The sequence below is a fragment of the Zonotrichia albicollis genome, chromosome 38 (assembly GCF_047830755.1).
Source record: "Zonotrichia albicollis isolate bZonAlb1 chromosome 38, bZonAlb1.hap1, whole genome shotgun sequence".
Taxonomy (NCBI): domain Eukaryota; kingdom Metazoa; phylum Chordata; class Aves; order Passeriformes; family Passerellidae; genus Zonotrichia; species Zonotrichia albicollis.
The window spans coordinates 543,391-556,333 of record NC_133856.1 but is presented as its reverse complement, the minus strand read 5'-3'; the positions used below and the strand labels follow the sequence as shown (position 1 = coordinate 556,333).

The window sequence follows — 12,943 nt, the reverse complement described above, 5'->3', positions numbered from 1 at the left end:
TAAGGGGAATTAGTCAAGGAATTATTTGTTGTAATTTCCTCAGAATTTATTTTGTCATTCCCTGCTTGAATTAGATTTTAGTTTAATTTGGGGAGATTTTGCCCTTATCTGAAGGAGCATAAACCAGAAATTAATCAAAACCAAGACAGAAATGTCTCTGGAGCTTTTAATCCTTTCTATTATTCTTTTGTTCATCAAATTCTAGGAAAAGGGGATTTTTCCTCAGGTTAATCACTGAAAAGAAACATCAGTGCTCGGAAATCGGTCTGGAATCCTGGAAATTACGATTAAATATTCTAACTTTTAAATATGGAAATTAAACTTTTAAATCCTGGAAATTATGATTAAATATTCTTACATATTAATTAAATATGAATTGGAAAAAGATTTTCCAGAAAGGATGATAAAGTATTGGAATGGTTGGCTCCGGGACGTGGTGGAGTCGCCATCTCTGGATGTGTTTTGAAAAAGTTCGGATGTGGCACTCGGTGCCATGATCAAGTTGAGGTTTTAGGAATTTCTAATTTTTTGGAATTCCTGCCTTTCCCCATAAAATCAGGGGCATCTCCAGGGATTTTCCCCGGATTTTTGGGTTAGTGATGTCTGCCACCATTTAAAAGTAAATCGGTGGAAGAAATGGATCCCACTCCATGATCGTGAAGGTCTCTTCCAGTCTGGTGATTCTGTGATTCTGTGACTCCGTGATCCTGTCATTCCATTATTCTGTGATTCTGTGATTCCCTGATTCTATTATTCCGTGATTCTGTGATTCAGATTCCATGATTCTATGATTCTGTGATCCCGTGATTCTCTGATTCCATGATTCTGTGATTCTGTGATTCTGTGATTCTGTGATTCTGTGATTCTGTGATTCCCTGATTCTGTGATTCCATTGTTCTGTGATTCCCCGATTCTGTGATTCCGTGATTCTGTGATTCTGTGATCCCGTGATTCTCTGATTCCATGATTCCATGATTCCATGATTCTGTGATTCCATGATTCTGTGATTCCATTGCTCTGTGATTCTATGATTCTGTGATCCCGTGATTCTCTGATTCCATGATGCCATGATTCCATGATTCTGTGATTCCATTGTTCTGTGATTCTGTGATTCTGTGATCCCGTGATTCCCTGATTCTGTGATTCCATGATTCTGTGATTCCATTGCTCTGTGATTCTATGATTCTGTGATCCCGTGATTCTCTGATTCCATGATTCCATGATTCCATGATTCTGTGATTCTGTGATTCTGTGATCCCGTGATTCTGTGATTCCATTGTTCTGTGATTCTGTGATTCTGTGATCCCGTGATTCCCTGATTCTGTGATTCTATGATTCTGTGATTCCATTGTTCTGTGATTCCTTGATTCTGTGATTCCGTGATTCTGTGATTCTGTAATCCCATGATTTTGTGATTCTGTAATCCTGTGATTCTGTGATTCCTTGATTCTGGGATTCCTTGATTCTGTGATCCCATGATTCCGTGATTCCCTGATTCCCCAATTCTGTGATTCCATTATTCCGTGATTCTGGGATTCCCTGATTCCCCAATTCTGTGATTCTGTGATTCTGTGATTCCCTGATTCCCTGATTCTGTGATTCTGTGATTCCATGATTTTGTGATTCCCTGATTCTGTGATTCCCCGATTCTGTGATTCCATTATTCTGTGATTCTGTGATCCCATGAATCTCTGATTCTGTGATTCCCTGATTCCCCGATTCTGTGATTCTGTGATTCTCTGATCCCGTGATTCTCTGATTCTGTGATTCTTTGATTCCACTGTTCTGTGATTCTGTGATTCCTTGATTCTGTGATTCCTTGATTCTGTGATTCCATGATTCCGTGATCCGTGATTCCCTGATTCTGTGATTCTGTGATTCCCTGGTTCCCCGATTCTGTGATTCTGTGATCCCATGATTTTGTTATTCTGTGATTCTGTAATCCTGTGATTCCCTGATTCCCCGATTCTGTGATTCCCTGATTCCATGATTCTGTGATTCCCTGATTCTGTGGTTCCCCGATTCCCTGATTCCCCGATTCTGTGATCCCATGATTTTGTGATTCTGTGATTCCCTGATTCCCTGATTCTGTGATCCTGTGATCCCATGATTTTGTGATTCTGTGATTCCCTGATTCCCCGATTCTGTGATCCTGTAATCCCATGATTCTGTAATTCTGTGATTCCCCGATTCTGTGATCCTGTGATCCCATGATTTTGTGGTTCCCCAATTCTGATTCTCGGATTCTGTGATTCCCCGATTCTGTGATCCTGTGATCCCAATCCCAGTTTTTGCTTTCAGCTCTTTCCTGCCCGTGCTTGGCCTTTGGACGATTCCAAGCTCTGCTTTCCTCAGGAACCCAGAGCTGGACATGGATTGGCCTCCAAGGGACGGGAGCAGGAGCGGGAGAAGCTCCTGCAGGACAACCGAGGCTCCGGGCTGGGGAGAGGGGTGGGAAGTTCAGAGATGTCCCTTCCAAGGTGGGACATTCCATGATTTTATCCCCCAGGTCCCACTGGCCAATCCCGTGCCGGGAGAACCTCGGGGAATCCAAGCGGGATGTCCAAGGAGCTCTGTCCTTCCCAAGGAGAGGATTTGGAGAAGACACAGAAAGCGGGGCTGGAAAGGCCCTGGAGAACCCTCTGGCTCCTCAGGATTCCCTGGCAGGAGGGGGCAGCCGGGGCAGGACAGGATGGGGTCGGATCCCAGGGAACGAGGCCTGGGATGAGGGGACGCAGCCTCAGGGAGGGCCAGGTTGGACATCAGCAGGAATTTCTCCCTGGAAGGGGCAGCCCAGGGAATGCTGGAGTTGTCACCCCTGGGGGTGTCCAAGTGTGGCATTTCCAGGGAGGGAAGATGACTCTGACTCCGTGTTCTGAGAAGCCGAATTTATTGTTTTCTGTTACGGTGTTGTTGCGGCGTGGTGCAATTTCCTGGTTTAAACTCCCCGGTCCCTTCCCCAGGTGTGGCAATGCCCCTCTCCCTTCCCCTCGCCCCCGTGACCTGGTGGCTCCATGATCCCATTCAGAGTTCCACCACGGGTGGTGGGATGTCCCCCATGACCTGGTGGCTCTATGATCCCATTCTCTGCTCACAGATATCCCACAGGGGTGGTGGGACCATGACCATTGACACCTCCATGACCTGGTGGTTCCATGATGCCATTCCCCACTCCTGGAGATCCAGGATGGGTGGTGGGACATCCCCCATGACCTGGTGGCTCCGTGATCCCATTCCCTGCTCCCAGAGGTTCAAAAGTGGTGGTGGGACATCCTCCATGAGCTGGTGGCTTCATGATCTCATTCTCTGCTCCTGGAGATCCAGGATGGGTTGTGGGACCATGGCCATTGACTCCCCCATGACCTGGTGTCTCCATGATCCCATTCCCTGCTCCCAGATGTCCAACATGGGTGATGGGATGTCCTCCATGACTTGGTGGCTCTATGAACCTGTTCCCTGCTCCCAGACGTCCCACATGGGTGGTGGGACCATGACCATTGACACCTCCATGCCCTGGTGGCTCCATGATCCCATCCCAGCTCCCAGATGTCCACCTTGGTTGGGTTGATGTCCCCCAAGAGCTGGTGGCCCCAGGACTGTGCCGAGGTGGCTCAAACATGGATGAGGATGGACGTGAGCTGGTGTTTGGTGTCTCCCATGAGCTGGTGGCTCCATGATCCCATTCCCAGCTCCTGGTGATCCAGGATGGGTGGTGGGACATCTCCCATGACCTGGTTGGCTCTATGACCCCATTCCCTGCTCCCAGATGTCCAACATGGGTGATGGGACCATGACTGATGGGTCCCATGAGCCTGGTGGCTCCAGATCTTGGCTCCCTGGTGCTGGAGATGGGAGCGGCGTGGTGGGGCCAGGAGTGTTGGGCAAACATGGATGAGGACGGACGTGAGCTGGTGTTTGATGTCTCCCATGACCTGGTGGGTCTGTGATTCTGTTCTGTGCTCCCAGAGGTCCAAAAGTGGTGCCAGGACACCCCCATGACCTGGTGGCTCCATGATTCCATTCAGAGTTCCACCATGGGTGGTGGGATGTCCCTCATCACCTGGTGGCTCTGTGATCTGATTCCCTGCTTAAAGATCTCCCACATGGGTGATGGGATGTCCTCCATGACTTGGTGGCTCTATGATCCCATTCCCTGCTCCACAAGATCCCACATGGGTGGTGGGACCATGACCATTGACACCTCCATGCCCTGGTGGCTCCATGATCCCATGATTCGGGCACTGAAGCCGAGTTATCCCATGGATTTGTGGGGTTTTTTTGGGGGATAAAATCAGAATTTCAGGGGTTCAACCCCGGTTTCCTGCTGGATTTTTGGGGAGAAAAATCAAAACTTCACCAGAACCCCATTTCCTGCATTTTGGGGTGAATTTTATACCACAAAACCCCAAAACCCCAAAACCCCGTGCCAAAACTGAGTGTTCCCACAGATTTGGGGTTTTTTGGGGAGGACAATCAGAATTCCAGGGATTCACCCCCAGCTTCCTGCTGGATTTTTGAGGACAACAAAAGAACACCAGAACCATTTCTCTGCATTTTGGGGGTCACTTTATACCACAAAACTCAAAACCCCACATGGAAGCCAAGCATTCCTGGGTATTTGTGAGGGTTTTTTGGGGTTAAACCACAATTTTGGGGATTCACGCCCAGCCGGGGCAGGGTGGCAGCTCGGTGATGCGCCGGCACCTCCCCAGCTCCATGCCAAGCATTCCTGGGTATTTGTGAGGGTTTTTTGGGGTTAAAACCCCAATTTTGGGGATTCAGCTCCAGCCGGGGCAGGGCGGCAGCTCAGTGATCCGCCGGCACCTCCCCAGCTCCCCGCGACAAAACTCAAAACCCCGCATCGAAGCCGAGCGATGCCATGGATCTGTGGGGTTTTTTGGGGGGATAAAATCAGAATTTCAGGGGTTCAACCCCGGTTTCCTGCTGGATTTTTGAGGACAAAAAAAGAACACCAGAACCATTTCTCTGCATTTTGGGGGTCACTTTATACCACAAAACTCAAAACCCCACGTGGAAGCCAAGCATTCCTGGGTTTTTTTGGGGTTAAAACCACAATTTTGGGGATTCAGCTCCAGCCGGGGCAGGGCGGCAGCTCGGGGATGCGCCGGCACCTCCCCAGCTCCACGCGACAAAACTCAAAACCCTGCATCGAAGCCGAGCGATGCCATGGATCTGTGGGGTTTTTTGGGGTTAAAACCACAATTTTGGGGATTCACGCCCAGCCGGGGCAGGGCGGCAGCTCAGGGATGCGCCGGCACCTCCCCAGCTCCACGCGGAGCCCGGTGACGCCGCTGCTCCACGCCGTGCCCGTCACGGCCACGCGGTGCGGGGGCCCCGAGCGGAACTCCCGCGTCAGCCGCGCCCCGAACGGGACCCGGAGGCGTCGCCGGAGCCCCCGGAGCAGCACCGAGCACTCGGAGCGCGCCGGGATCTCCTGCCGGGCTCGGTGCACCCGCGACACGAACTCGGTGACGGTGGCGCCGCCGACCCACGGCACGGTGGTGGCGTTGCCCAGACCCCAACCCCGCGGCTCCGTCAGGATGATCGGCGGAGCGCGGAGAACGCCCCGGGCGGCCGCCAGCGCCGGCAGCGCCGCGCTCCAGCCCTGCTCCACCTCGGTGGCCTCCTCCATGGCCACCACCTTGGAGGCCGCCCGGCAGCCTTCGTTCCTGGCCAGCACCTCGGCCAGCTCCTCCTCCTCGGCGCTCTCCAGCGCCGCGCTGCTGTTGTAGGAGACGTCGGCGATGGAGACGTCGACGGCGTCCTGGCGCACGGCCAGCACCTGGTACCACTTGTACCAAACCTCCTCGCCCTCCACGGCCACGAACAGCGCCTGCTGCTCCTTGGACACCTTGCCCAGCCCCTCGGGGCTGCGGCCCACGAACACGTCGGTCAGGGGACAGCCCTCGACGGCGCCCGGCGGGGTCCCACCGAAGGAATCGTCCACCCAGTGCAGCGCCTCGAAGCCGCCGGGGTTGAGGAGCAGCTGGAAGTCGGAGCTGCGCAGCTCCAGCTCGTTCCAGGGGTAGGAGCAGAAGGGGCCGCGGGCGGGCTCGAAGGAGCCGAGGTTGCAGCCGTGGGCGCGCGTGGAGCAAACGAAGGCGGCGCGGCCCGAGAGGGGGTCGGGGCTGGACACGGCGTCGGCGGGGACGGAGCCGTGGAACGGAGCCCAGCGGAGCCACGGGGAGGCGGCCACGGAGCGAGGGCGGCGCGGGGAGGGAGCTGGAATGGAGCGGGAGGGACTGGGAGGGACTGGGATGGACTGGGAGGGGATTGGGATGGACTGGGATGGACTGGGATGGACTGGGATGGACTGGGATGGGATTGGGATGGGATTGGGATGGACTGGGATGGACTGGGATGGGATTGGGATGGACTGGGATGGACTGGGATGGACTGGGAGGGGATTGGGATGGACTGGGATGGACTGGGAGGGGATTGGGATGGACTGGGATGGGATTGGGATGGACTGGGAGGGACTGGGAGGGGATTGGGATGGACTGGGAGGGATTGGGATGGACTGGGAGGGACTGGGATGGACTGGGATGGACTGGGATGGGATTGGGATGGACTGGGATGGACTGGGAGGGGATTGGGATGGACTGGGAGGGACTGGGATGGGATTAGGATGGAATTGGGATGGACTGGGATGGGATAGGGATGGACTGGGATGGGATTGGGATGGACTGGGAGGGGATTGGGATGGACTGGGATGGGATTGGGATGGACTGGGATGGACTGGGAGGGGATTGGGATGGACTGGGATGGACTGGGATGGACTGGGATGGGATTGGGATGGAATTGGGATGGACTGGGATGGACTGGGATGGGATTGGGATGGACTGGGAGGGGATTGGGATGGACTGGGAGAGAATTGGGATGGAAAGAGAGGGACTGGGAGGGAACTGGGAGGGGATTGAAACCAAACTGGGAGGGGATTGAGATGGAGTGCGATGGACTGGGACAGACTGGGAGGGACTGGGATGGAGTGGAAAGGGACTGGGATGGGATTGAAATGAACTGGGATGAACTGGGCCACACTGGGCCATACTGGTTCATACTGGTCCGTACTGGTCCGCACTGGTCCGGGCTCCAGCCCAGCACTCACCTGGGAGCTCCCCGCGGTTCCTGCCCGGGGCTGCAACCCCCGAAACTCCCGAAACTCCCGGAATTCCCGAATTTCCCAAAATTCCCGGAATTCCCGCTCCGAGCAGCAGCAGCAGCGCCGGGAGCTGGGGGGGACCCGGGGCCGTCACCCCAAACCCGACCCCAAAATTCCCTTTTGGGGCCGAACCCCCAGATTGGCCCAACCTGACCAAAAATTCCCTTTGGAGCTGAAATCCCAAATTTCCCAAATTCCCTTTTGGGACCAAACCCCAGATTGGCCCCAAATTAACCCCAAAATTCCCTTTTGGGGCTGAAATCCCAAATTGACCCAAAATCGACCCCAAAATTCCCTTTTGGGGCTGAAATCCCAAATTGGTCCCAAATTAACCCCAAAATTCCCTTTTGGGACCGAACCCCAAACTGGCCCAAAATCGACCCCAAAATATCCCAAAGCCCCCCCAGGTCTGGATTTGGGATTTCCATCCCATTCCCGCCGTTCGTTCCAATAAAAATTTCAAAATTCGAATTAAAAATTCAAAATTACACAATGAAAAAATTTTAAATAAAAAAAAAAATTGGATTAAAATTTTAGAATTGAAAGGTAAAAATGAAAATATTCGAAATGTTAAGAAATGTCAAAAATTAAAATGGAAATAATTCTAAATATTAAAACTAAAAATTTGTGGACAAAAATTCAAAATACAAAATTAAACATGAAAATTAAAAAAGAAATAATAAAAAATTTAAAATTAAAATGAAAAACTTATTGATAAAAATTCAAAATTAACATGAATATTAAAAATAAATATTTCAAAAATTTAAATGAAAAACTTATTGATAAAAATTCAAAATTAACATTTTAAAATGAATATTAAAAAGAAATAATTTTAAAATTTAAATTAAAAACATAAATAAAAACACAAAATTCAGGATTCGATAAAAAATTAAAAATAATTTAAAAATATAAATTAAAAACTTATAAATAAAAATTCAAAATTCAGAAATCAAAATCATAAAAATTTAAAAATTAAAAACCAAAGATTAAAATAAAAAATTTAAAAAATAAAAAATTAAAAATACATTTAAAAATTAAGGAATTCATAGTTAGAAATTTAAAAATTAAAAATTTAAGGAAAATTTAAAAATATTAAAATTAAAGATGAATAGAAAATGAAAACATTAAAAGTTTAAAATATTAAAAATTGGACGGTCAAAAATTAAAAATTACAAATTAAAATAGAGACAATTAAAAATGTAAAATATTAAAAATTAGAAGAATTAAAAATTAAAACATTAAAACCACTAAAAGCTAAAATTATTAATTAAAAAATAAAAATATAAAGTTAAAAATGAAAGAAATGGAAATTAAAATATAGAAAAATTAGAAAGGACAAAAAATTTAAATGAAAAATTTAAAATTCCACATTGAAAGACAAAAGTAAAAATAAAAATAAAAAAAAACTAAAAATAAATTCTTTTAAAAATTAAAGATTAATTTTACAATTAATTAGTTACAAAATTTAAAAATTAACAAAAATTAAAAATGAAAGTTTGTTATTTTTGGACATTAATTAGAAATAAATTCCCCATTTTATTCCCCCCCGGCCGTACCTGCAGCGGCGCCATCGCTCCGGGGCTGCGGAAAAATCCGGAAATTTCCTCAAAAATCCTCAAAAATCCATCCCAAACCCTAAATTCCCAATTTTGGGGCTCCCCCAATTCCCAACCCCAATTTTGGGAATTTTTACCCCAAAACTTTGAATTTTGGGGCCTTTCCAGCTCCAAATTTTGGGATTTTCCTCCCAAAAATTCCCATTTTTGGGGCTCCAAAATTCGAAATTTTGGGTTTTTTTTCCCCTCTAAAAATCCGAATTTTGGGGTTCTCAAACACAAACCCCCAAATTTTGGGGTCCCCTCTCCCTAAATTCCCTTTTTTGGGGTCCCCAAATTCAATTTTTGGGGTTTTCCTTCCCAAATTCACATTTTGGGGTCCCTTTTGCCCAATACTCCCATTTTTTGTTCCTCCCTCCCTTCAAATTTTGGGGTTTTATCCTCCAAAATTCTTCATTTTTGGGGCTCCAAAACTCCAAATTTTGGGGTTTTCCTCTCTAAAAATGCGAATTTTGGGGGTCCCCCAATTCCCAGCCCCAATTTCAGGAATTTTTACCCCAAAAATTTGAATTTTGGGGCATTCCCAGCTCCAAATTTTGGGTTTTTTTCCCCCAAATTTCCCCATTTTTGTCCCCCCAAAACCCCCAAATTTTGGGGTCCCTTCTCCCCAAATTCCCATTTTTGGGTTCCCCAAATTCAATTTTTGGGGTTTTCCTTCCCAAATTCACATTTTGGGGTCACTTTTGCCCAAAATTCCCAATTTTTGTTCCTCCCTCCCTTCAAATTTTGGGGTTTTATCCTCGAAAATTCTTCATTTTTGGGGCTCCAAAACTCCAAATTTTGGGGTTTTTCCTCTCTAAAAATGCGAATTTTGGGGGGTCCCCAAATCCCAAACCCCCAAATTTTGGGGTTCCCCCAATTCCCAGCCCCAATTTCGGGAATTTTTACCCCAAAAATTTGAATTTTGGGGCCTTCCCAGCTCCAAATTTTGGGGTTTTCTCCCCAAATTTCCCCATTTTTGTCCCCCCAAAACCCCGAATTTTGGGGTCCCCTCTCCCCAAATTCCCATTTTTGGGGTCTCCAAATTCAGTTTTTGGGGTTTTCTTCCCCAAATTCACATTTTGGGGTCCCTTTTGCCCAAAATTCCCAATTTTTGTTCCTCCCTCCCTTCAAATTTTGGGGTTTTATCCTCGAAAATTCTTCATTTTTGGGGCTCCAAAACTCCAAATTTTGGGGTTTTTCCTCTCTAAAAATCCAAATTTTGGGGGTCCCCCAATTCCCAGCCCCAATTTCGGGAATTTTTACCCCAAAAATTTGAATTTTGGGGCATTCCCAGCTCCAAATTTTGGGGTTTTCTCCCCAAATTTCCCCATTTTTGTCCCCCCAAAACCCCGAATTTTGGGGTCCCCCCCTCACCTGCGCTCCCGTCCCAGGAAAATTTTGATTTTTTTGGGGTTTTTTCCGCCGATTTTGGAGCTTTTTGTGTCATTTCAGCCCAAAAAACCTCCCAGGAAAAACGTCAGAAATACAAAAAAAACCCCAAAAAAACCAAAAAAAAACCCAAAAAAGGGAAGTGAGATTTTTTCGTGGGGGATTTTTCCGCTTTTTGGGGATTTTTCACTTCACTTTTTGGGGTTTTTTTATTCAATTTGAAACTGAGAAAAACCCAAAGGGCGCCAGAATCGGCGATTTTGGGGGGAATTGAGGAATTTCTGCTTTTCCCAGGCTCGGGGTGAGAAAATCATTTTTATTTTAATTTATTAAAGAACGGACAAGAATGAGAAAAACATCAAAAAACAATGAGAGACCCCAAAATGTCCCTGAAAAAATGAAATAAAAATCCATCAAATGAACCCAAAACCCCAGAAAATGAACCCAAACCCCATAAAAGGACCAAAATTCTCCAAAATTACCCAAAACCCCAGAAAATGAACCCAAACCCCATCAAATGAATCCAAAACCCCCCAAAATTACTCAAAATTCCACAAAATGAACCCAAACCCTTTCAAATGAACCAAACCCCCAAAAAATGAAACCAAAACCCCCAAAAACAACAAAAATCCCCAAAAAATAAACCCAAATCCCATAAAATGACCCAAAATCCCAAAAAACGAACCTAAATCCTACAAAAACCCCAAAACCCCACAAAATAAACCCCAAATCCTTCAAAATGACCAAAAATCCCCAAAAAATGAACCCAAACCCCACAAAATGAATCCGAAGTCCTTCAAAATGAACCCAAACCCCCCAAAATTGAACCCAAACCCTTTATAATGAAACCAAAACCCCCAAAAAGAACAAAAATCCCCCCAAATAAACTCAAATCCCAAAAAATGAAGCCAAAACCCCCAAAAATGAACCCAAAAACCCCAAAAAATGACCCAAAACCCCACAAACTGAGCCCAAACCCCAAAAGTGAACCAAACCCCAAAAACTTAACCCAAACCCCCCAAAATGACCCCAAAACCACCAAACCCCCCCCAAAATGAACCCAAACCCCACAAAACCAACCCAAAATCCCAAAACCCCAAAAACCCCAAAACCTCAAATCGACCCCAAAAATCCCAAAAATCCCAAATTCCCCAAAATCCCCAAATTGACCCCAAATTCCCCCAAAACCCCAAAAGCCCCAAATTTGACCCCAAAATCCCCAAAACCCCCCAAAAAATGAAGCCAAAACCTCCAAAAATGACCTAAAACTCCATAAAATGACCCCAAATCCCAAAAAAACGAACCTAAATCCTACAAAAACCCCAAAACCCCACAAAATAAACCCCAAATCCTTCAAAATGACCAAAAATCCCCAAAAAAAGAACCCAAACCCCACAAAATGAATCCGAAATCCTTCAAAATGAACTCAAACCCCAAAAAAGAACCCAAAACCCCAAGAAATGACCCCAAACCCCACAATTAAACCCAAACCCCACAAAATGAACCCAAAACCTCAAAAAATCCCCAAAATTCCCCCAAAAATGAACCCAAACTCCATAAAATGACCAAAACCCCACAAAACAAATCCCAATTCTTTCCAAATGACCCAAAATCCCAAAAAATGAACCCAAAACCCTTTAAATGTAACACAAACCCCACAAAAAAACCCCAAACCCCAAAAATGGAACCCAAACCCCCAAAATGACCCAAAATCCCAAAAAATGAACCCAAACCCCACAAACAAACCCCAAACCCCCCAAAATGACCCCAAATTCAGCCCAGGAGATTCAGAAAATCCCAAATTTTGGGGTTTGCCCACCCAAAATGAACCCAAACCCCCCAAATTCACCAAAATCCTTTAAAATGAACCCAAAACCATCCCAGAGACCCCAAACCTTTGGGGTTTTCCCACCCCAAAATTTCAATTCTTGGGGTTTGTGCCCCATAAAATGAACCCAAACCCCCCAAAAATGACCCAAAAACCCCAAAAAAATGACCCAAAACCCCAAAAATTGAACCCAAAACCCCCAAAATCACCCAAAATCCCAAAAAAAGTGAACCCAAACCCCAAAAACTTAAACCAAAACCGGCCCAAAATGACCCCAAAACCCTTGAAATGAACCCACAGCCCCAAATCCCCAAAAACCCCCAAAAATGAACCCAAACCCCACAAAACGAAGCCAAAATCGCCCCAGGGACCCCAAAATCCCAAAAATCCCAAAAACCCAATTTGACCCCAAAGTTCCCCAAAACCCCAAAACCTCAAATCGACCCCAAAACCCCAAAAATCCCAAATCCCCAGATCGACCCCAAAATCCCAAAGTTTCCCCAAATCCCCAAAAAACCCAAGAGCTCCAAAACCCCCAAAAACCCCAAATTCCCCAAAACCTTCAAAATCCCCAAAAACCCCAAAATCCCCAAATCCCAAATCGACCCCAAAATCTCCAAATTCTCCAAAATCCTCAAATCCCAAATCGACCCCAAAATCCCCAAAACCTCCAAATCCCCAAATTCTCCAAGATCCCCAAAACCCCAAATTCCCCAAAACCTCAAATCGACCCCAAAATCCCAAAACTCCAAATCCCCAAAATCCCCAAAACCCCAAAACCCCAAAAAATCCCAAAATCCCAAAACCCCCAAAAAATGAAACCAAAATCCCCAAAAAGAAACCCAAATCCCATAAAATGAACCAAAACCCCAAAAAATCACCCAAAACCCCAAAAAATGAACCCAAATGCCACAAAAAGTCCCAAAACCCCATAAAATGAACACA

At 46.6% G+C, this 12,943-nt stretch overlaps 1 protein-coding gene across 1 annotated transcript; it reads right to left on the bottom strand.

Moving 5' to 3' along the window:
• Positions 1 to 4,514: 4,514 nt before the first annotated feature.
• On the bottom strand, positions 4,515 to 10,279 carry LOC141726736 (natterin-4-like). Its single transcript, XM_074531765.1, has 4 exons — positions 10,156 to 10,279; positions 8,740 to 8,764; positions 7,130 to 7,253; positions 4,515 to 6,243 (listed from the first exon to the last, which is right to left on the bottom strand). Exons 2-4 carry the CDS (start codon positions 8,752 to 8,754, stop codon positions 5,234 to 5,236), a joined length of 1,149 nt encoding a protein of 382 aa, XP_074387866.1. The 5' UTR covers positions 8,755 to 8,764; positions 10,156 to 10,279; the 3' UTR covers positions 4,515 to 5,233.
• Positions 10,280 to 12,943: the final 2,664 nt, after the last annotated feature.

Excerpts from the sequence above, each read along its gene's own strand:
- LOC141726736 (XM_074531765.1), bottom strand. Across the intron at positions 6,244-7,129 it reads GAACCGCGGGGAGCTCCCAG|CTCCCTCCCCGCGCCGCCCT; the intron begins GTGAGTGCTGGG and ends GCTCCATTCCAG.